We start from the raw sequence: 25,392 nt of genomic DNA, 5'->3' as shown, positions 1-25,392 counted from the left end.
TATCACATCACCAAATTACACCTTTTCAATTTTATTTAATTTAAAGAAAATATGGAGAGAGAATAAACATGATAATGATTACAAGGGCAAGGCACAATGGTTCATTAGGGCGGGGTCATGGCTAACATGATCAATTCGTGTTAGGTCAAGTTGGACGGATTCATTTTGGAACATCACCAAACTTTGTGAGGACGCCAAGCCTCTTCCATCGCTCTCCTTTAGGTCGAAGCAAATGCATTGATCTAGTAATCATTACTTTCGCAAAACAATCATGTTCATTACTGGTTAGGAAGGATACCCTAAAAACACATTTCCTTCCCTCTCCTTGAAAAAGAACCTCAATTTTATTTACTTCTTAAAATTCATTTTAAAGTGAAATTTTATTGTATTAGTAGAAAATTAAACAAAAATTTAGGATTGTGAATCTTCTTATGGAAGGTGAGTTTTGAAGGTGAAAGACACCAATTGTGTAATTATAAGTTTCATATTATTAACGATAATAATTTTTTTTAAAAAAAAACATTGCTAATAATCAATTTAGTTTTTTTCTTAAACCATTTTTCTAATTATGCCCATACAAACTTAATGGGTTTCCATGGTAATTGAGGAAATATCCTCTTTTTCAAGGGGCAAATGGAATTGGAGCATCACTCTTTTACCAACCTTTTTCTCTTTTTTTTTCACTTCTCAAACTTCAATTATATATCCACTTTTTTATTAAAAAAATTACAATTAGTGGGAAATAAAAAATAGTTTAGGGGATTTGAATATGATTATTCTTTAATAAAAAATATATAATTGAATCTTAAATAATTGTGAAAAGTATATAATATTTATATGACAATTTTTTATTAAATACTAATGATATAGTTAGAAAGGTGATTACTTATCTTATATTGTCATTAAAGAAATTCTTATTATAAATATCAATTCAACTATAATGTTATTTTCTAATAAAATAATAGAGAATATTGATCTGATTTGCCGATAATTATAATTTTTTATAAGTTAAAGATTTTAAAGCTTTAGAATATTATCATCGCAATCAAAGTCAAAACCATCTCATTCATTATGATTATTATAGTGATTATAAAAAGAATAATTACATGGAGTATTGGCCAAGAAAAAGGCGCCTCCATTTATAAAATCATCAATTGAATATTTTACGATTCCCTCGTAATTTAAATTATGGAGTTAAAATTTAATATATTTATCTTTGTCTTTGATTGTATAGAAGCTAGCAACCATCTTTTATAATAGTGATTTTGTATATTTTAATTTTATTTTTCATAATATGATTAAATAATATTTAAATGAACAAAACAAATAATTGAAACTAAATGATATTTATTATATTTCAAATGAATATTATTTAATTATGAATGATTCTGTAGAAGCTAGCATGTAGTTATAATAACCGTAACTTTATACCATTTTAATTTTATTTTTTTGAATGATAATTTAATTAAAATAATATTTCAATAAGTAAAATAAACAAGTAAATTACATGACACTTATTATATTTTAATTTAACATAATTTAATCATGATCGAACATATAAAAGCTAGCATATAATATCTACCTCTTAACTTCTATACGTTGTAAAAATTAATTGGTAACTTTGATACTAATGTTGAATTTATCAATATTTTAGAATAAAATCATTAAAAAATCGTCCATAATTTTTTAAGGAAAAGAAACGTTAATATAATATTTCTCTTAATTTAGGATTTCCTTTTAAATTTTTGCCCCGATTATTACCATCTCATTCAAATAGTTTAATAAATTTAAATGCCATTAATCTTAATTTTATAAATAATTATAATACATTAATCTATAGAGGATAATTGCTATGGAGTTTTTTATTAACAAAAGAAAGGGCAAAAAATGGCACGTGGCCATCACGTGGGGGATGTTTGTAACCGCATATGCTTCCTATGCGGGAAGCAGGTCCGCACGACAGGAGAAAGTGGGGGCAAAACACACGCACAGTGGCAAGTTCAGTAAATAGGTACATCAGCTGGGGCTAACTGGTAGCATGTATGACGTGGGCTTTCAAGTTTGAGCTATTAGATGGAGAAGAAGCACAGAAGAGCTGGAAAAACGCGAGAAATAGGAGCGGCGGCGACGGCGAACGCGACGGCGACGGGGGAGGTGGCGGATGGATGAGGCGGCGGAGCTGAGCCAGGTCGTCGGCCGCATCCAGGAGCTTTGCGAACTTTACGCCTCGCCCCCACTTGACTGGCCTATCCACCTCGATCCCAGGCAAAAGTCTATACCTTCCTTTCGGCTTTCTGCTCTCTTGTGCAGTTTAGTTTGGGCCCTTTACCTCTCGGTATGGAAGGTGGAGGATGGATTTGAATGCTAGTCTTGGAAATGATTAACTAGATATGCGCTAAAAATGTCGTGTGCTTCTGCTCGATCGCTTGACTTCGGAGCCGAGCATGCACGTTAGGGTTTGCAGATCCTTGAGGTGCCTGATTGAGAAAGTTATCTTTTCTTTCCTATTCGTTTGTAGTGATCTTGGAAATACTTTTTTTATCTGGATTTATGTTTTTTTTAAATGTTATTTGTATCATTTCTTTTTCCCAAAGTTGGCTGAAGTAGTGGTGTGTCCGTGTCGTCGATTTTGTATTTTGCATTCTCTTTTTTCCCCCTCAATTTCTTCTCTCCTGATGAATTTTATTCTCTAAAAAAGATTTTTATATCTATAAATTGTAAGTTTTGCAAGGAAGGATTGGATAGGAATCTATCATTTATCCTTTTTTTTCCACAAGGTTTCTCTTTTATCCTTTCTTTTGATTTCCTGTTGTTATCTTTGTGCTGCTGGATGACCCTGCTGCAGCATAGGGTAAGCCCTACCCTATCTCAGTTATCCACTTTTTAATCCTTATATATGACTTTCTTAATTGTCTTTTGAAATTCTTTTTCTTGCATAGAAGCAGAAACTTAGAACTTGTCTGATTCACGTGAAAACATAATTTCTATCGTTTGTAGGCTTTCAGAAAGGCTTTTTCAGACGGTGAACCTTGCTATTGATGCTTGGTGAAACAAACACCAAGCACAATAAAAAAGATTGCAAGGTTTTTGAGTACCCACTAAATTGCTTGTTGTCCTTCACATGTCAGCCTAACCAAGAGGCTAGTTATTTCCTCTTTCGTTGTATGTTGATTTTACCCTGACACCAAACTCCATATAAATTAAGTTTCTTTTTAACTTTTTTGCTACACTTATCATGCAAACAACGACTCTATCTCTTTCCATTGCACTGAAGGTGATTGTTTGCAACACTTGAAAATATGTGAATATAGACACCAAACATCAGTAACAAGGTTTTCTAAAGTGTGATCTTCATACAAGAAAAGCTCAGAAGTCAGTTAGGAAAATCACAATAAGGATTAAAGAGTAGATGATTGAGATAGTGTGGGCCTTCCCTTTGTTGCAAACATAAAGCTAATAGAAAATAAGATAGAAGGCTAAAAGAGAAGGTTTTGGGGAGAAAAAGAGACAGACGACAGATTCCAATTTGAGTCTTGCTGACAAAACCATTAAATTGTGGAATTAATCTTTACTTGTGAGCAATTTCATGAAGCAAAATCAACAGCAAAAATAGAAAATGTGACACAAACCAAACTAAAGACAAGATGGATATCCACTTCTACCAATTTTAGGAGAAAGAAATTAACAGAAACACTCAAGCAGAATACCACACACAAGAAAGACATGGGTCTAAAAAAAGGTGGTTCTAGGTTGTGAATTCAAGCATCTACTGAATCAGGTTGATGCTTCCAGTGGCTCTTTTTGGTTGCTATAGTGGTCTCCAATCCCAAGATGAGATAAGGACAATAACTATGTTCTCCTGTATATCCACAACTACTTCTAGGATTTGTCATTTTTTCTGGTTCCAGTTTGGAGTAATGTACTACTATCTGTCTTTCCCTTCTTGGTAGATCATTGATGCAGGTTGTTATCGAGACGCAATGATCTACTTCAATAGTTATAGATTATTATATATGTTTGTAGTCATATATTGATATGTACTATATTGGTATGCTGTATATCTTTTTGGATCCTATATGATTTTAACACGTGTTAGAGAAGTGCAGTAGCGATAGACAAACATAAAGATATTCATGTATGATGTTGGGTCTTTGTATTTACTTGGTGCAAACATCTTTTTCCAGTGCAGTAGTTCACCATATTTTGTTGTAGGTTCATCTTCATCACTACTTCTAGATAAGTTTTGGATTTGGCATCACTGACAGTCTAATAGAGAAGATTCTTGAAAAGTGAGGTCAGAAACTCTTGCAAAAGTGTATCAACTTAGGTAGCTTCTTTAGGCAAGGACTTGAGGAAACTTCAACTAGGGGAGCAACTAGATCTTATTGAAAAGTCATCTTTCACAACTTTTAAACTTATGCTTGATAGCCACATTTTTTCATGGACTAAATATAGAGGTGCAATAAGCTGTGTTTGGGTTGGGTATGACCCTGACATGTGTAGACCTGGTTGAAACTTTGTCAGGTACAATCAGTGAAGAAACAATTGTGTGGGAGTAAACTGGCTGACAAAATCTTTCCTACTTAAGGCTTGATGACATCCTGTCAAGACCCAAGCTATACTCAGCCTAGAATCTTCCACAATTGGTGGCATGTGATGCCCAATGGTGGCTACACCTTCATGCAGATAACCCTTTCTAACATCTCGTCATGTCTAGGATTAGGTCTACTCTGATACCAATTGTCACAAGAATTGATTCATTAGCTTTTCAAGTTCAACCAATGGCGCAAAATGTTTAGCCTAAATTAATAGTTGCTAACTCATATAAGCTTATAAAGCTTTTTACTAGCCCACAACTCACCATATGATACTAAATTCGAGTGGTACTCCCGGCCCATGAGTTGTATGTTGGACACAAACAATCTAATGTCGGAGATTTACGGATATTAGTTGAATTTAAACTATACCGAATTAAATTAAACTTACAGTCGAAATGACCTGAGCGGATAATCTCAGGCTGCCAACAGGGGTTGGTTTCTGCTACGTGCCAAAGAGCGGCTGGGCAGGTCTGCAGAGCGATAGAGCAGGTCTGCAAAGCGACATACCAGAGCGTCAGAGTAGGTCTGGAGAGCGGCAAACCACATATGCAGAGCGGAAGACCAGGTCTGTAGAGCGGAAGACCAGGTCTGTAGAGCAGAGCGGCGATGGCTGGTCTGCAGAGCGGAAGACCAGATCTGCAGAGCGGAAGACCAGAGAGGTAGAACAGGTGTGCAGAGCGGAAGACCAGGTCTGCAGAGCGACAGGGCTGGTCTGCAGAGCGGAAGATAAGGTCTGCAGGCAGAGCGGAAGACCAGAGAGGTAGAACAGGTTTACAGAGCGCCAGACCAGATCTGCAGAGCGGAAGACCAGGCCTGTAGAGTGGAACGACAAGGCTGATCTGCAGAGCGGAAGACCAGATCTGCAGAGCGGAAAACCAGGTCTGCAAAACGGAACGACAGGGCTGGTCTGCAAAGCGGAAGACCAGATCCGCAGAGCGGAAGACTAGGTTTGCAGCGTGGAAGACCAGGTCTGCAATTCGGATGAATGGGCAGAAAAGCTGACCGAGGCTTGCGAGTCGCAGTTTCCTTGAAACAGATTCGCCCACCTCTGGCTATGCTTCGAGGCTTACAAAGGTCATCTGTTTCCAGGATACAACGGTCGACCGTGAATTTGACCAAGCACTGGTGGTCACGGTGAACTGAGTGACATCCGAACGCTACGACACTCCGCCGAGCAGGAGTTGCACGACAGAGGAGGAAGAAAAAACGGAGAACCTTTGCCTATGATCGGAGCCTCCTTATATAGGAGCTCGGATCAATGGCCAGAGTTAATGATCTTAATGGTCATTATTAGCCGATCAGTGAAACGACCACCGTTTCACTCGCTATTACTCTGCCAATTTTATTTTGCATTAATCTCAAATTTAATGCATCCATTTCACAGCAACAAAAGATTTACGTGGCAAAATGTTGGTTGTTCCACATGGGAAAATTTTTCCCCGACCGGTCCGGCATTCGTGTGCGCAGGTCACGCTTGTACACGAGTCAACTTGGTTCAGTGCAATCCGGGCCCTGGATTTGCACCCTCCCTGCGCACCCACGCGTGAGAGAGAGCATCTCCCCATGCATTTGTTCACATCCTCAATGTATGTGAACCAATATAAATCAACAAAAGTGCCTTGAAACTCTCAATGTGGTACTAAAGTCTCATTCACAATGGAGCTTCTTCTCTTCCACCTCTTCTCCATTCACACTTAGATATAACAATCCCCCATATGAATGGAGATAGGGTATGTGATAGCATTCAGCAGTTGAGTCAAGTATAGGATAGGTAGGTTTTACCCTTTGAACCTTCCCTCGTGAAGATCTGGTTGCTTACTGGCTGATAGTGTTGGTGCAATATTCCCCAGGTCAAGGTTGACCAAGTTGACTGAGCTTGAATTGAGTCAAGCTCGAGTCTTGATACTTGGATTTCGATGTTTGACAATACATATAGACAACACATGAAGATTGCAGGTGCAATTGTTCATGTGGGGAAATTGTGAAGGAGAGTCAAGTAGGTCAAGGTTGACTGGATACTTGACTGGAAAATCCTAGTGAGTGAAGCTAGGTGAAAATCCTGGTGAGTGAAGCAAGGTGAAAATCCTGGTGAGTGAAACTAGGCAGAGTGAAAGACCTAGTGAGTGAAGCTAGGCAGTTGAAAATCCTGGTGAGTGAAGCCAGGCAGATGGGAAGTCCTAGTGAGTGAAGCTAGACAGTTGAAAGTCCTGGTAAGTGAAGTCAGGCATATGGGAAGTCCTAGTGAGTGAAACTAGGCAGTTGAAAGTCCTGGTGAGTGAAGTCAGACAATTGTGAAAGACCTGGTGAGTGAAGCTAGGCAGTATGGAAAGTCCTGGTGAGTGAAGCCAGGCAAATGAGAAGTCCTAGTGAGTGAAGCTAGGCAGAAGGAAAGTCCTGGTGAGTGAAGCCAGACACAGGAAATCCAGATGGATCAAGTTTGATCAGACATCTGGTGTTGGGAAGCCCAAGTAGGTCAAAGGGATTGACCGGATACTTGGCACGGGAAATCTAGGTGGATCAAGGTTGATCGGACACTTGGTGAAGATAAGTCCAAGTGGGTCAAAAGGATTGACTGGACACTTTGTGAGGGAGTCCTAGCAGGTCAAGGGTGGCTGGATGCTAGGCATGATGTACCAACAGGTCATGGTTGACCGAATGTTGGTTTAGGGGACTTTGGACTTGGTTTTGGGCAAAAACCATGAGCTGGATCGATCAGCCGATCGATTGGCTCATGCCCAATCGATCAGTTGATCGATTGGGCGAGTCCCCACGATAAGCCTTCTCCCAATCGATCAGTGGATCAATTGGGAAGAAGTGTCGCGCGAACAGAACAGCTCTGATCGGTCGATCGATCCAGAGGCCCCAATTGTTCAATGGATCGATTGGGAGGTTCGATTCTGCGCGATAAGCCCTGGATCGATCAACCGATCGATCCAAGCAATTCCTGAGAGCACAGAGGCGCTCTGGATTGATCAGCCGATCGATCCAAAGTCTCCCCAATCGATTGGGAGCAATCCAATCGATTGGGATCCCACCGTTGGCGTCGATTAAAGCCGTTGTCGAGCTCCTTCTTCGCAAGGACTTATGACCTTCTTCTCCAGCGAGCACAGATCTTCACAGAGCTTCTTCACAAAATTCTCACCGCCAGTTCTTGAAGTTCTTGGAGGCTCTTCCAAGTCAAAAGGCGGATCTACAGCAAGAAGAAGAAATCTAGGGTTAGGGTTTTTCTTGTGCGAAATTGTAAGTTTCTGCTTGTATTTTGTTCCCTTTCCCTTTCTTCTTGTAGTGTGAACTTGTAGGGCTTCTCCGCCTTTGGTAGTTATCATAAAGGAGTATTTTTATTAGTGGAGGGTGCGTGAGTGTGTGGATCCTTGGATTAGTCACTTCTTCTTGTGGTGGATACCAAGTAAATCCTTAGTGTTAGCGTTGTGGTTGTTTTTTTTTGTATTTTCCGCTACATATCCTTGAAGAAACAAGCAACGAAGAGCACGACGAGCGCACCGAGCTATTCCCCCCCCCCCCCCCCCTCTAGCTACATAATCGGTCCCAACAGATAGTAGACATGATGTCCTTGAACTATACTGTCATCTGTGTAAGCAGTAACAAATCTCACCCAAGACTCTCCCTGATACAACTCAGTTCTCATGAGTGTGTTCGTTCTTGGCCATGAACACGCCTGGTTTTGTGAGAAGCTCTAAGAATTGTGCCTCCAATTCTCTTCGAAGCGGCCCCACTTCTTTCTCACATAGGTGATCCCTCAAGAGTTGTCATCTACTCTTCTTGATCATTAAGAGCCCATCGGCTTACCCTGGTCTAGTCATTGTTTCATTGGACTATCCCCCTACAGTGTGTCTGGTCAGTGCAGATTAGTTGTCCCTTTAAACCTAGTTCTTGGGATCTCCAGTCAGCATAGGTTGGGTGCCCTCTGCACTGATCGCTGACAACGACATCAAACTCATTCCTCTTGATGAGCTTGCAACTAACTTTCAATTTAACCCCTTGGTTAGCGGATCCGCTAGGTTATCTTTTGACTTCACATAGTTAAAGTGATAACTCCCGTTGAGAGTAGTTGTCTAATGGTATTATGTCTATGACGTATATGTCTAGACTTACCATTATACAGATGGCTTTGTGTCCGATCGATTGCTGATTGACTATCGCAATGTATGCAAATCGCCAACACTGGTTTCGGCCATCGTGGAATATCTTCTAAGAATTGCCGTAGTCATTCAGCCTCTTCACCACATTTGTCAAGAGCTACAAACTCAGATTCCATCGTGGATCTGGTTATTACGATTTGCTTAGAAGATTTTCAGGAAATGGCTGCACCTGCTAGAGTGAAGACATATCCACTCGTAGACTTAGAGTCTTTTATATCAGATATCCAACTCGCATCGCTGTATCCTTCGATCACAGCAGGATATCTAGCAGGATATCTTGTATAGTGCAGTCCATATTCATGAGTATACCTCAAGTATCTCAGTACTCTTGTTATCCCTTTCTAGTGTTCAACACCGGAATTACTCGTGTATCTACTCAGTTTGCTTACTGCGTAGGCCAAGTCTAGTGGTGTACAACTCATCAAGTACATCAGACTTCCAATTACTCGAGAGTACTCTATCTGAGAGATACTTTCACCTCGATTTTTCGATAGATGTTGACTCGTATCTATCGGCGTTCGTGCCAACGCATTATCACCCTTGGTGAATTTCTCAAGAATTTTGTCCACGTAATGAGACTGACTAAGAACAAGTCCTTCTATCGTTCTAAGAATTTTGATTCCTAGAATCACATCAGCTAGGCCCATGTCTTTCATATCAAATCTTGAGTTCAACATGTCTTTAGTGGATTTGATTATCTTATCATTACTCCCAATGATAAGTATGTCAACTACATAGAGGCACAAGATGACATAGTCACTCTCTGTGGCTTTGATGTAGACACATTTATCACATTCATTGATTTTGAATCCACATTCCTTCATGGCATTATCAAATTTTTCCTGCTATTGCTTTGGAGCTTGTTTCAAGCCATATAATGACTTCACCAATGTACATACCTTATTTTTCTGTCCTGGCACAGAAAACCCCTCAAGTTGTTCCATGTAGATCTCCTCTTCTAAATCCTCGTTTAGAAAGGCAGTCTTTACATCCATTTGATGTATTTCGAGATTCCATAGAGCGGCGATTGCCAACAGTACTCTAATGGAAGTTATTTTCGACATCGGAGAATACGTATCAAAGTAATCGAGGTCTTCTCGTTGTCGGTATCCTTTGATTACCAGTCTGGCCTTATACTTTTCAATCGTGCCATCTGATTTCATTTTCTTCTTGAATGCAATTGCCTCTTTCCAGTGAGGTCCATCAGAAGAGCCTACGGCTTCTGAGTAACTTCGGGGCTCACTTTCCAACATGAAAGTGATAAAATCTGATCCATAGGATTTTTCTACCCAAACTCTTTTGCTCCGTCTAGGCTCAACCTCCATGGGTTCCTCGTCGTCATCATTTTCTTCTTCGCCTTGTGTTTCGTTTGCCCATTTTAAGGAGCTAGCATTCTTTCGGGTCTTATACGGAAACACATGCTCGAAGAACGAGACATTTCTCGATTCGATTATCGAGTTCTTGTGTATCTCCGGTATGTGTGACTCATACACACAAAATCTATATGTAGTGTTGTTTTGTGCATATCCTATAAATATGCAATCAATAGTCTTTGGTCATATCTTAATCCTTTTCGGATCTGGCACCAACACTTTGGCAAGACACCCCCACATTCGTAAATATTTGTTGGACGGTTGTCTTTCATTCCACAACTCATAAGGGCTCTTATCTATTTTCTTCCGGGCCACCTTATTTAAAAGGTAATTAGCTGTTAACACAGCTTCCCCCCGCATGGACTCTAGTAATCCAGAGCTCAATAGAAGAGCATTCATCATCTTATTTAGAGTTTGATTCTTTCGCTCAGCAACTCCGTTTTGCCGAGGAGTATAAGGAGTTGTTGTTTCGTGTCTGATCCCATGTTCAGCACACAACTCAGCGAATGGGGGCACATATTCACCGCCTCGGTCACTTCGAACCACCTTAATTTTCCTATTAAGTTGGTTTTCAACCTCATTCTTATAGAGAACAAATTTCTCTATAGCTTCATCCTTACTTTTGAGAAGATACACATAACAATATTTTGTGTTTCATCTACAAAAGTGATGAAGTATTTATTACCACCACGTGTTGGTGTACCTTTTAGGTCGAACACATCAGTGTGGATTAGGTCAAGTGGTTCATTACTTCTTTCAATATGTTGAAAGGATGACCTTGTCATTTTCGCTTCAACACAAATCTTACACTTGTGTTTTGGGCCAAGGTGGAATGTAGATATGCTTTACATATTAATTAATCTACGCAATACATCGTAGTTAACATGTCCTAGTTTACCATGCCACAAACACGAAGACTCAAGCATATAAGTGGAAGAGCTTTCAGTTTTATTTATCTTAGGCCTAATCGCCATTACATTGAGCTTAAACAACCCATCAGATACATAACCCCTTCCTATAAACAATCCATTCTTGGACAATACAACTCTGTCCGACTCAAAGACAATGCGAAAGTCATGCTTGCTTAACAGTGATCCGGACACTAGATTCTTTCGAATCTTCAGCACCACCTTTCCTTGGCCCATGATGTCCGAGGTTGTTGAGTTCCCCATGAACAGTTTGTCTTCAGTGACTTCTTCGAAGTTGTGGAGCAGCTCCTTGTTGCAGCATACATGTCTGGTGGCTCCAGTATCGATCCACCATTGCCGCGGGTTTGAACCGATCAGGTTCAACTCAAAGACCACAGCGCAGAGGTCGTCCATTTCTGGTCCCTCGTTCAGGTTGGCTTCTTGCTTCTTCTTTGGCTTTTTGTACTCCGAAGATTTGTGACCCACTTTGTCAAAGCACTTCCCAGAGAATTTTTTCTTGCTGATGCCTCCTCTAGGTCCATCTTGGAAGACTTGGGGTTTTTCTGTTTCGGGTTTTGACCGTGCTCGACCACGCTGGCTTTCACAGTAGCCTGAGAGAACAGTTTCCTCTCTAAACTCTTGTTGTCTTTTTCGATACGAAGTCGAACAATGAGTTCCTCCACATTCATCTCCTTCCGCTTGCGCTTCAGGTAGTTCTTGAAGTGCTTCCAACCGGGTGGCAGCTTCTCAATGATAGCAGCCACCTGGAAGGTTTCACTCAGAATCATCCCTCCTGAGTGGATCTCGTGCAAGATCACCAGAAGCTCCTGGACTTGACTGATCACCGTCTTGGAGTCAACCATCTTGTAGTTCAGGAATCGGCCCACGATGAACTTTTTTGCTCCTGCATCCTCTGTCTTGTATTTCTTGTCCAGGGACTCCCACAGCTCCTTAGTCGTTATCTTCATGCTATACATAGCGTACAGCGAGTCGGCAAGGCAATTGAGGATGTAGTTTCGGCAAAGGAATTCAGAATGAGTCCATGCCTCCACTGTACTGATGGTCTGCGCATCAGCATCCTCAGCTAGCTTGGGAGGGTCCTCGGTCAAGAACCGAGCCAGGTTGAGCGTGGTCAGGTAGAAGAGCATCTTCTGCTGCCACCTCTTGAAGTTCAGTCCACTGAACTTCTCTGCCTTTTCCCCGTGGTTGATTGACACAATTCCAATCGGGGCAGAGGGGGCCTGCACATGTTGAGTCTGTTGCACCTCAACATTTCGTTCCGTGGCCATCTCAACAGAGTCGAGTCTGTTTCAAGATTGTTGGACGCAAACAATCTAATGCCAGAGATTTACAGGTATTAGTTGAATTTAAGCTATACTGAATTAAATTCAACTTACAGTCGAAATGACCTGAGCGGATAATCTCAGGCTGCCAGCAGGGGCTAGTTTCTGCTACGTGCCAAAGAGCGGCTCGGCAGGTCTGCAGAGCGGCAGACCAGATTTACAGAGCGGAAGACCAGGTCTGTAGAGCGGAAGACCAGGTCTGCAGAGCTGAGCGACAGGGTTGGTCTGTAGAGCGAAAGACCAGAGAGGTAGAACAGGTCTGCAGAGCGGAAGACCAGGTCTGCAGAGTAGAGCGACAGGACTGGTCTACAGAGCGGAAGACCAGAGAGGTAGAACAGGTCTGCAGAGCGCCAGACCAGATCTGCAAAGCGGAAGACCAGGCCTGCAGAGCGGAACGACAGGACTGATCTGCAAAGCGGAAGACCAAATCCGCAGAGCGGGAAACCAGGTCTGCAGAACGGAACGACAGGGCTGGTCTGCAAAGCGGAAGACCAGATCTGTAGAGCGGAAGACCAGGTTTGCAGAGCGGAAGACCAGGCTGCAATTCGATCGAATGGGCAGAAAAGCTGACCGAGGCCTGCGAGTCGCAGTTTCCTTGAAACAGATTCGCCCACCTCCGGCTGTGCTTCGAGGCTTACAAAGGTCATCTATTTCTCAGGATACAACGGTCGACCATGAATCCGACCAAGCACTGGTGGTCACGGCGAACTGAGTGACACCCGAACGATACGACACTCCGCCGAGTAGGAGGAAAAAACGGAGAACCTTTGCCTATGATCGGAGCCTCCTTATATAGGAGCTCGGATCAATGACCAGAGTTATTGATCTTAATGGTCATTATTAACCGAGAGTTATTGATCTTAATGGTCATTATTAGCCGAGCAGTGAAACGGCCACCCCCTACCGGTCCGCGGCATTCGTGTGCGCAAGTCGCGCAAGTCGTGCTCGCACGGTCACGGCGAACTGAGTGACACCCGAACGATACGACACTCCGCCGAGTAGGAGGAAAAAACGGAGAACCTTTGCCTATGATCGGAGTCTCCTTATATAGGAGCTCGGATCAATGACCAGAGTTATTGATCTTAATGGTCATTATTAGCCGAGCAGTGAAACGGCCACCCCCTACCGGTCCGCGACATTCATGTGCGCAGGTCGCACAGGTCGTGCTCGCACACGAGTCAACTTGGTTCAGTGCAATCCGAACCCTAGATTTGCACCCCCCTACACACCCACGCGTGAGAGAGAGTCTCTCCCCATGTATTTGTTCATATCCTCAATGTATATGAACCAATATAAATCAACAAAAATGCTTTGAAACTCTCAATGTGGGACTAAAATCTCATTCATAATGGAGCTTCTTCTCTTCCACCGCTTCTCCATTCACACTTAGATAAAACATTGTATTCACTTGGCTCATGTGCCGAGCTGAGCTCAGTTCAGTTGACGTGCTATGATGAGCCTAATCCAGCCCTATGATGTTTCCAACACGACTTCATTTCATACCAGGCAGAGAGAGTTGCATGCAACACAACCCATCTCGTTTAATGTTGGATAGGGCACATAGCCTAACCCATTCAACACTTCTAAATATTTCTTTTTTCTTCGAACCAACTCAACAAACGTTGAAGCTTTGACTGACAATCTAAGCTAGAGAACAATTGGTGTTGACCAGGTTATACGAGAAAACTACTTCAATTCTGATCTCCTATTGCCCACTTTAACATTTATGCATTAAGATTTGTGAGGGCCAATTTTGAGTCTTATCTTACTTATTCTTGAGTACTAAAGCAGGATTTAACTTGATATTTGTTTCCACTTCTGCAATGTTGCTAAATATTTATTGAAAAGAAGTAGGTTAAATTTTCAAAAGTTAGATGCTAGTTCATTTACATGCGACCATAGAAATTATAGATGTTAATGTTTTTTAAGAATCAGTCAAGCCATGGCAGTCTCAGATATAAAATATGTAACCTGTATTTAAGCTATGTCATGCTATCTGTGTTTTATATACGAAAATGAAAAATGAGGTTCCAATGGAAAAATGTTTCTAAATATTGGTTATTATTATTATTTTTTTTTTTTGCCTTGTGATTGCTTGGATAAATTACATTTGTCCTAGTTATGGACCACTGGAAGTTTTGTGGTATCATCAGGTTGTGACTTAATTCCTGTAGAGATGAATAAAAGGTCGTTGCCTTGAAATAGTGTTCTAGGATAAGTTATCTGAGTAGCTGATACTCCCCTCAACTTCAAGCATGATATTTCAAGAAATCACCCTGATGTTAAAAGGTCAATTTTTAACATAAAGTTAAAATCAATATACTTACTCAATTCTCCAGTAGTATGACAATTAGGGGTGCAAACGAATCAAATCGAGCCGAATAATATGAAAATATTGATATTTGAGTTCGAGCTCGAAAAATATGTGAAATATTCGAAATTTGATTTGAAGCTTGAAATACAACTAATTTTGGCTCGAGCTCGGTTCGAAATAAAATTTGAGCTTGAGTTTGGTTTGACTTGTTCGAACCTTGGTTTGAATCGAATTATAGTTCGAAATGATTTAAATTCGAGTTCAGTTCAAATTATTCGAACCTTAATTTGAGTATTTGACACTTGTGGATCCAAGTATTTAATTTAATCATTTCTACAAGTGTTTACGCGTGATCGATAAGGATTAGGCATTCCCTTAGAGTGTTGATACCTGAGATAGATATAAAGGATGAGCAGATGAAAACTCCAAGTACCAGAGTAATACTAAATTTGAAGAATATCAACTAAAACTGTTCTAATTGGCTTTTAGGTACTTTGACTCAAGTATGAAATGGATATGGATTCAGGCATTTAACACGGTTGTTTCTAAATGTTTTTTATTATATGTGATCAATAGGGATTTCTAATGTTCACTCAGAGGATAAGTGTTTGACACAACCAAGGAAGAAGATAAGTGCCCAACTATGAGATCTTTTAGATGTTATGTTTGTTTTCTAGTACAAACATATCTTTGATTTGATACATGATATTTGCTACCATCTACTGCTGCATATCTGTCAATGTGTTATTCAGTGACCAGGCCCACTTGGTTTCTTTAAAAACTTAATTGTCTATAGAAAGCTAGGATTAATCAAGCATTTGCTAATTACTTGTCATGCGCAGGTTGTATATCTTGGAGTTGAATAACCTACTAGAATATGACTTCTTTGGTCTTTTGATGGACGATAAGTCTGGTAACAAGATGGTTGAAATGATTGAATCTCCATCTTGCAAGAGACATAGAAGGGGAAAGAGCCCTGCAAAAGCAATTGCATCAATTTCAAGTGGCTTGATGGATCAGCAAATCTGGAAAGACTTTCCAGAAGATCTTCTTGAAGCTGTGATCGCAAGACTCCCTACCGAATCATTCTTCCGGTTCCGGACTGTGTGCAGAAAGTGGAACTCCTTGTTGTCTTCATGCACCTTCTCCCAACATCTCGCGGAAGTTTCAGTGTTACATCCTTGGTTCTATTCAGTCACTCATGAAAACATAAGAAAGGGAGCCATGTACAATCCATCTATGAGAAAATGGCATCATATTTCCATTCCATTTCTGCCCGCAAAGACAGTACTTCTTCCAGTAGCATCAGCTGGTGGTCTCATTTGTTTCTTGGATTTATCACATAAGAACTTCTACATTAGCAATCCTCTGACCAACTCATTCAAAGAACTTCCACCAAGATCTTACCGAGTCTGGTCGCGAGTGGCTGTTGCGATGATTCTGAATGGGAAGACTGCCAGCAGTGGATACAAGATAATGTGGCTCGGATGCAATGGGGATCATGAGATATACGATTCAATTCATCACAGTTGGAGTCACAGTGCAGGTTTTCCTCCAAACATCAGGCTTCCACTCTCTTTGAATTTTAGGTCACAAACAGTGTCGGTTGGCAGAACCATCTACTTTATGCATGCTGAACCCGACGGCATCTTGTTGTATGACGTAACAACTGGTATTTGGAAGCAGTACCTCATCCCCTCTCCACAGCATCTTACTGACCATATGCTGTCAGAGCATGAAGGTCAGATTTTGCTTGTAGGTTTGGTGACCAAGAATGCCGCCACATGCGTCTACATATGGGAGATGCAGAAGATGACTCTCCTGTGGAAGGAGGTGGACAGAATGCCAAACGTCTGGTGCTTGGAGCTTTACGGCAAGCATGTAAGGATGACATGCCTGGGCAACCATGGCTTGCTCATGCTTTCTCTGAGGTCGAAACGGATGAACCGTCTTGTTATGTACAATTTGTCTACAAAGGAATGGCAGAGAGTGCCAGAATGCACGCAGCCGCACAGCAGGAAGAGACAGACAATTGCTTGTGGGACTGCATTTCGTCCATGCCCCACTGCACTTGCTTGAGCGACAATTGGTGTGTTACAGTGACCGGCGGCGCCCTTTGATCGTTTTGTAGAGAGGTATCCTTGTGTTTAGATATGAGAAGCGCCAAAATAGCTTCAATGTCATGATAGGTAAAAAACTTGGTGCTTTGTGTTATGGTTCTTTATATTTGCTTTAGCATAAAGTTCTTTTGAAAGTGAAACGTCATGCCTTATTGAGGCTCAGTTTAAAGCCAATGGTTATCTGAGAGTATAATTTTATGTTGATTTCAGGAAACTGAATTGTTGGCCAAATTTAATAGGTTCAATTCGATCTGTTGTACATTGAATGGGCTTTGGTCAAAACAGGAAAGCCTAACATTGAAGTGATTGTGAAAGTTTTGATTTAATAAATAATTAAAAGCCATATGCTGTACGTCAAGATGGCCGAGTTGGTCTAAGGCGCCAGTTTCAGGTACTGGTCCGAAAGGGCATGGGTTCGAATCCCATTCTTGACAATGAAAATTTTTATATTTATTTTCATCTTTTTTCCTTTAATAAACAGGGGAAATTACGTGCAAAATTGATAACTTCATTTATTTCGGTTTAACCTCTTACGCTACAGGAGGATAAGAGTGCATATATCTTTTCTAGGATCCCATATTGACGGTTTCGAATCTGATTCTTGGATATGAAAATTTTTATATTTTCATTTATTTTGTACTTTAATAAACAGGGGGAAATTATATATATATATATATTCATTCATTCTCAATTTTGAAGTTTCCATAATATGTAAAATAAAGGAGAGTCATGATCCAAATTATTATCGTGCACTCTAAAAATGAAAATTATAAATTCAAATCGCGAAAATAATCTCTTACACGACACTTAATGCGATTCAACTTTTCATATCTCAAATTCACGAAAACTTCATATACGATGACTACCCTTTTATAATATAAATTGATCCTTCAGAGACCATCCTTGTACTACCTTCAAGAATAAGAATTAAGAACATAAAGAGTCATAGAATTTACTATCTTTAGCAATATCTAGACCCAATGCAGCAATAATAGCAAAGTCTAAATTCACTAGGTAGAGTGGCTATATAAATCTTTCTATGCCATTGGACTTTATCCCTCTACTGTGTCATTATTTATATTTAAATAAATTTTCTCTTATTTTATTGTTACTAATTAAATCTTTTTTGGTATTCCTCATTTGATATATACATCCCTAACTGAAACATTTATTGGTCGTCAAAGTATATGTCTATATCATCTTAAACGTGTTTCTCGAAGTTTTTCCTCAATAGGTACAACTCCGACTTTCTCTTTGATATTTTCATTTCTTATCCTATCCATCCATCTTAAGATCCATACATCCACTTTAATATCTTCATTTCTACGACTCTTATCTTTTGCTCATGTGCTCGTGTCATAACTCAACATTCAGCTCTATATAATATAGTGATCTAATCGTCGTTTGATAAGACTTTATTTTAAGTCTTAAAGGTACTTTACGATCACAAAGAACACATGATGCTCTCTTTCATTTCAATCATCCCGCTTGTATTCTATCTCTTTCAATCCCTCTATCCTTTTATATAAATGATTCTAAATACTTAAAATTTTTAGTTATAGACAACTCGTTATCTCCTATCTTAACAATTATCTCATCATGTCAAATATTGCTACACTTAAATTCTATATATTCTGTCTTTATTTTATTAAGCCTAAAACATTTTACTTTTAGCATTTCCTGTCAAGATTTGAATTTAGCATTTACTCCTTCACGTATCTCATTTACGAAAATAATATCATCTGCAAATAACATGCTTCGTGGTACTGTATCTTGGATGTGTTCAGTGAGTTCACCATGATTAGTGTAAAAAGATAGGATTTAGAGTTGATCTTTATGTAGCTATCTTTATGGAAAACACTTTAGTTAATCTGCTAAAATCTTTACTCTTGTCATTACATTCTTTTCATACATATCCTTAATTAGTTTAATATACACTATATTAACACCTCTTTTTTCTAGCGTTCTCCATATAATTTTCCTCGGGACTTTATCATAAATTTTTTTTAGATCGACGAATACCATGTGTAAGTCTCACTTTTGTTCACGATATTTTTCAATTAGTTGTCTGAGAAGATGTATAATTTTTATTATCGATCTCTTAGGCATAAGTTCAAATTGATTTTTGATTACCATGATCTTCTTCCTTAGTCTTTTTTTCTATTACTCTTTCCCAAAGTTTCATGGTATGACTGATTAATTTAATACTCCTATAGTTTGCATAATTTTATATGTCTCTTTTATTCTCATATAAGAGAACTAAAATTCTTACTCTCTGTTTATTAGACATTTTTTTAGTTTTCAATATCAGATTGAATAACTTTGAGGCATTCAATACTTTGTTTCCTAAGACACTTCTATATCTCTATTGGAATATCATCTGGTCCTACTGCTTTTATATTTTGCATCCTATTTAAAACTTGTTCTTCTAAGGTCTGAATTCTGTGATAAAAAAAATAAATTTTTATACTTATTTGACTTACTTAAATTATCTAAATTAAGTTAAAATATCAATTTCATCACTCTTTTATTTCTTCATCATTTACTAGTACTCTATTGCATTTATCTTCAATACATCTTATTTGGATAAGATCTCTTATCTTCCTCTCTCTCTCTCTCTCTCTCTTCTCTAGATATTCTGTAAATATTTCTTTCCCCTTCTTTTATATCTAATTTTTATATAAGTATTCAAAAGTTTCATTCTTAATTTCATTCATTACTTTCTTGGTCTCTTTCTTAATTGCCATATACTTTTTTAAAAATTTATCATTCTTAAAAGTATACAATTCTTTATAAATTATTCATTTTTCCTTCACTTTCTCTTGTACTTTTTTATTCTACCATCAAAATTCTTTACTTAGTAGTGCTCATCCCTTTAACTCATCAAGTACACTCTTGACTACTATTTTCAACTTCGATATCATCTTATCTCACGTCGTGTTCAAGTCGTCGTATATTTCTCCTAATACTTGTAATCCTACTCTATCCTTAAATATGTTTTGTTTTTCATTCTTTAACTTCTACCATTTAATTGTAGGAGTTGTGCTATTTTTTTCTATTGATATTATGCTTGAGGCATATATTCAACACTACTAATCTATGTTGGATAGTTAAATGTTTTCCATAAATGATATTACAATCTTTACAAATCTTTTTATCATTCATCCTAATTATAAAAAAGTCAATTTGTGATTTATTATTCCCACTTTTAAACATGACCAAGTGTTATTATCTTTTTTTAAAAAAATATATATTAGCTAGTATAAGTTCATATGATGTCGCAAAATTCAATATTATTTTCCTTTCTTTATTTTTTTGTTCCAAACTCATAACACTCATGTAACATATCATATTTCTCATTTTTCACTCCTACGTACCTATTTAAATTTCCTCCTATTAAAATCATTTTAATTGATGGAATATTTTGTAATACCTCACCTAGATCATCCCAAAATCTAAATTTGGTGTGTTTATCTAATCCTATTTGAGGTATATATATTCTAATTATATTAATAGTTTCTTTCGTCGCTACTATCTTGAGAATTATATTTTTTATCTCTCTTTCTAACTACTCTTACTACTTTGTTCTTTAGCGAACTATTGACAACAATACCTACTTCATTTCTTATTTTACCATAACTTAAAATCTAAATTCTCTATCATCTTTATTTTTTCTCTTATCCATTTTGTCTCTTATACACACAAAATTTTAATTGTTCTCTTAATCATCATATCAATTACCTCCATTATTTTAAGCGTTTTTATATTTTATGTTCCAAATCTTATACCACAACTTAAGACCCTAAACTCCAACCCAATAACAATTTTAAAATTAAGTATCAAGATTATATGAATTAAATCATTTCTATTACATTAATTGGATGGTGATCACCATATACAGATCAAATAATTAAGAATTATCAAAACCATTAACATGCAACTTATACCCCAGCAAGTTCTATGCTTAAAAAAAAAACATGACTCATTGAACTAGGACTATATACTTAAAACATTAGTAAGATATTATACTTTACCCCAGGTTTAAAGGATCTTCGAAAGGACATTCGAGTCCAGAACTTCTCTTCGAGTGCAAAATTTTTAAAACACTTCAATGATTTGAACATCGGAGAAGGATCCTCGATATATCTATTCCATGAGGCTTTTTCTTCGGAGTTGTAGATGTGTGTAAAATAAAATGATTCAAAAGCATATCGAGAAGATGGTAAGTTAATCACTTTCCTCTAAGCAAGCTCTAACTTCAGTAAGGCAGAAGAGTAATAACTTTGTAATAGAACCATTTAAGCTCTAACACAATCCCTTTCAGTACCTTTACCTTCGTTTTCGAGAATATCTCGTCCAAATAGTTTGCAAATTAGTTAAACAAAAAGTAGCACAATCCGAAGCACAAAGTGAGCAGACAACAGATATGGAATTCAATGACCATAGTTAACAAAATTCACAAGATATGAACAAGAAGAAAGTACGCGGCACACCGACCGACCGGCCGACCAATGACTACATACACAGGACTTGCAACAAATTGTTTGGTTTGCATATTTACGCTGATCAGAGCTTTAATATCTAGATCACTAAAAACTTATTTACCAACACCAGAATTCATCTGCACAAAGAAAAGATGTCACTTCACCTCTGTTATGCTGTGTCTGAGGATGATTAGTCCAACTGTCCAAGCTTCCTCGGTAGAAAAACCATGTTTCCTTATTCTTCCAAACCTCATTTGTTTTATTACCTTCTCTTACCCAGCTCAGCCTGCAAGGAAAGAGGGAAAGAGATAAATAAATGATGGCTTCGATTAAAAGAGGGCACAGAGTATTCTATTTGGATACATCACTCTGTTCCTCAGAAAAGAAAATCTGATATGAGTTTGCTGAGCATATATTAATAAAATGATAGAAATATAGGTTCCAAGCAAGAGGTTTCTTTTTGGTTGACCAAGGACATGAAGAACACGAGGAAATTTAAAATTTTCTTTAAAGATACTGATCCGGGAGATAATTAGAGGGTGCCACGTGGTTAAGAGAAAATCAATAGTAAGTGGTGGTCAAAATCAACAGAGGGTTGCTCCCAACTCCGTGAAGCGTCCGGCTCTAGGCCGTCTCGGACTTGGTGCCACAGTCAGCTCCGCGTCGTCCCTGACTCGACATCACAATCGGCTCCGTGTCGTTCCCAACTCGGCATCGCTCCTAGTTCCGCATCATCATTGGTTTTGGTCAACAGAAAGTTGTTCCCCAACTCCATGCCGTTATTGATCCCGGATCGCCCCCGACTCCATGTCGTTCCCGACTCCGGATTGTCCTTGGCTTCATGCAATCTCCGTATACGTACCATTCCTGACTCCGCAGGCGAGGCAGGGAGACGTTGCCCGTAGAAGATACGGACAACGTAATCATTTCCTTCAAAGAACATAGGAAAACATAGTCATTTATTCTCAGAAACGTGGGTAACATAAGCAGGAATCTTGGAACACGTGGATAAAGTGAGGGCACAACTACAACCTTATAACTTGCTCCCGCAGGCGCAGCTACTTGCCCACGCATCTAGACTTTGAGAAACCCTAAACCACCATTCTTCTTCTTCTTCATTCTTCCCAGTTGGAGACTTACTTGAACTTCAGAGTGGCTGCGCTGAGGAACCTGACCGTGATTCTAACCCTCTCTTTCTTGTTGTCTTCCATTCAAACTTCGACTAATCCCTTCACTAGTTCCTGCTATTCCTTGGTGAATGACAACAAAGTCAACATCAACGCCGACTCATCGGTGGTTCGTTTGTCGGCAGTCTTAGGCAGGATCAAATTGACACCGTCTATAGGAACACTTAGTTAAGACCTGAATTGAAACGTTGAGTCGGATGACACCGGAAGACCCAACATCGTCGCCATGGCAACAGATGATTTCAATAAGCTAGTTGTTGCCACAGTGCAGGTGCCTCGATCGACTAAAGCGCCGCAAGTGCCGAGTCAAAAGTCAACTCGACCAACCAAAACGCACCAAGCTACGATCCCTACTCTAGTTGGGGCATCAGTCGTGAGGGCATCATCCTTGAATCCTCGAGGTCCTTCAAGGGGAATGGTTCCCACCCCTAGCAGAACAAAGGCCCTTCAAGGCCCTCCAATTTCAAAGAACATCCTTTAAGATGAATTACCGCATTACTGTGACACTTCCGGACGCTGCAGGTCAGGGAATACAATGGCACAACCGAGGCTAAAGACCACATATGTAAATTTAAAAACACATCTCTATTAAATCAGTATACAGAAGACATCAAATGTCGACTCTTCCTTACTTCGTCAGGATCGGCACAAAGGTGGTTCAGTCGTCTTCCCACTTCCTCCATCCAAACCTTCGAAGAATTCAAGACTTTGTTCATACAACACTTTGCCACCATCTAGAGGTATCAAAAAACTCCACATGACATGTTTGCCCTCAAGCAAAAACCTAAAGAATCCTTGAAAGAATATTTACAGCAATTTAATCGGGTGGCCATGGATGCTCCCTTAGTGACCCCAGTGTTGCCTTCTCACAAGGCCTGATAGATGAGTATTTCTTTAGATCTATGGTAAAAACCCCAATCGATTTTGATGGTTTGCAGGCTCGGATAATCAAAAATGTTCAGGTGGAGGAAGTCCAGTTTGTAAAAAGGAAGGAAGCTTCGACTTTGGTCTCTACAAAGTTCCCCTTCTTCCTTTATGAAATCGGGAACTTGCAAATCGGAGAGGGGAAAAGGTTATGCAGATGGTGGAAATTGGCTCGGCCTCTGCGTTTGAGTTAGGTCGAGAGGCTCCCGAGGCGGATCGTTATTGTGCCTATCATCAATCAGAGACCCATTATACACGAGAGTGCCTTTTCGGGTGATTCATAGGCTAAGCTCAGGGGCATACTACCTGAAAGATGCGAACAACAAGAAACTTGACCGACCATGGAAGGCATATCATTCCTAAGTAGTTCATGTGTCCTTTATCTTTGACACAATATTGAAGTTTTGTATCTTCCCTTTTATCAATGAAAAAGAATTCCGAGTATATTTGTGTTCTCTCCTAAATCCCACACTCCCTTGACTCGAACATAGTTAGGGTTGAGATCTAAAACTCGACGATATCAACCTTTCTTCGTACAAGGGTCAAGTACATATCATATCTCTATTGATAATGTCATTTTCAAGGTCCAAACTCCCCCGACTCGGACATAGTCGGGGTCGAGATCTAAGGCTCGACGATATCAACCTCCCCTTCACACAAGGGTCGAGCACATATCGTATATGCATCGATAATGTCCTTTTTAGGGCCCAACCTCCCCCGACTCAGACATAGTCGGGGTTGAGATCCAAGACTCAACGAAATCAATCTCCTCTTCATACTAGTGTCGAGCACATATCGTATATCCATCAACTATGTTCTTTTCAAGGCCCAAACTCCTACAACTCGGACATAGTCGGGGTCAAGATCCAAGGCTCGATGATATCAACCTCCCTTTCGTACAAGGTTCGAACACATTTCGTATCTCCATCAGCAATGCCCTTTTCATAGCTCAAACTACCCCGATTCGGACATAGTCGGAGTTGAGATCCAAGGCTCAACAATATCAACCTCCTCTTCATATAAGGGTTGAGCACATATCGTATCTCCATTGACGGTGTACTTTTCATGGCCCAAACTCCCTCGACTCGGATATAGTTGGGATCAAGATCCAAGGCTCAACGATATCAACCTCCCTTTCGTATAAGGGTCGAGTGCATATTATATCTCCATCGGTAAACGTCAGTTTTCAAGCTCAAACTCTCCTAATTCGGACATAATCGAGATCGAGATCCAAGTTTCAATATTAACCTCCCCTGCGTACAAGAGTTGAGCATATATCAACCACCTCCCTTAATCGGGATTGAGCGAGGTTCTTTCAACTTTGTTAGTGACGATTGGATCTTTACTCAAGAAGTTACAATACCAAGAAGTCGAGGAATGGACAGTAGAATTCTAACAAGTTTTTCTTTACAACAAGACGATAATTACAATCAGGCAATTAACAAAGAGAGAATTACAACCATTTGTCACTAAAAGGAGAGTGAGTATGATATCGGTAATCTTGAATAAGCTAATGGTCGGGGGTGTTCCGTTCTCTAGCAGTTGCATAACTGCGCCTTCCATTCTATACTACACGGACAATGCGTGTGTTGAGTAGATCATAGAATTTCTCAGAGCACAGGAATTCCTTCTTTATGGTGGCCCAGCTCTTACCCTCTCCGATGTGATACTCCTGAAATTCAGTTACTTTGTTCTCCAGTGCCACCTGCAACTCCAACTTCGAGGTCTCCAAGGCCTCAGATCCAGCTTTAGTTGCGGGCAACCTCCCAGTCGGACAACCAAGCTTCAGCCACAGACATGATCGATTCGGCCTCAGTTTTGGTGGCTCCCAATTCCACCTTTAGAATCCAGACTAATGGTCGGGGGTGTTCCGTTCTCTAGTAGCTGCTTAACTACGCCTCCCATTCTATACTACACAGACAATGCGTGTGTTGAGTAGATCATAGAATTTCTCATAGCACAGGAATTCCTTTATGGTGGC

The 25,392-nt window shown here is 39.6% G+C and overlaps 2 protein-coding genes and 1 non-coding gene across 4 annotated transcripts in view; 2 read left to right on the top strand and 1 right to left on the bottom strand.

Moving 5' to 3' along the window:
- Positions 1-2,081: 2,081 nt before the first annotated feature.
- Positions 2,082-17,030, top strand: LOC122010023 (F-box only protein 6-like). Its single transcript, XM_042566375.1, has 2 exons — positions 2,082-2,265; positions 15,539-17,030. The coding sequence occupies exons 1-2, from the start codon at positions 2,162-2,164 to the stop codon at positions 16,773-16,775; spliced, it is 1,341 nt and encodes a 446-aa protein (XP_042422309.1). The 5' UTR covers positions 2,082-2,161; the 3' UTR covers positions 16,776-17,030.
- Positions 17,031-17,169: 139 nt separating this feature from the next.
- TRNAL-CAG lies at positions 17,170-17,250 on the top strand. Its single transcript has one exon. It is a non-coding gene; the product is annotated as a tRNA-Leu (tRNA).
- Positions 17,251-21,217: 3,967 nt separating this feature from the next.
- LOC122010021 (calmodulin-binding transcription activator 4-like) overlaps positions 21,218-25,392 on the bottom strand; it is a 37,842-nt gene continuing 33,667 nt past the window's right edge. For both annotated transcript variants that reach the window (XM_042566372.1, XM_042566374.1), the window contains one exon: positions 21,218-21,586. In XM_042566372.1, coding sequence (XP_042422306.1) covers positions 21,563-21,586 — 24 coding nt within the window. In that variant the 3' untranslated portion in view covers positions 21,218-21,562. The remainder of the gene's footprint in view (positions 21,587-25,392) is intronic.

Source organism: Zingiber officinale, chromosome 8A (genome assembly GCF_018446385.1).
Source record: "Zingiber officinale cultivar Zhangliang chromosome 8A, Zo_v1.1, whole genome shotgun sequence".
In the NCBI taxonomy this organism is placed as follows: Eukaryota; Viridiplantae; Streptophyta; class Magnoliopsida; order Zingiberales; family Zingiberaceae; genus Zingiber; species Zingiber officinale.
This window is presented reverse-complemented; position numbering and strand designations above follow the sequence as displayed.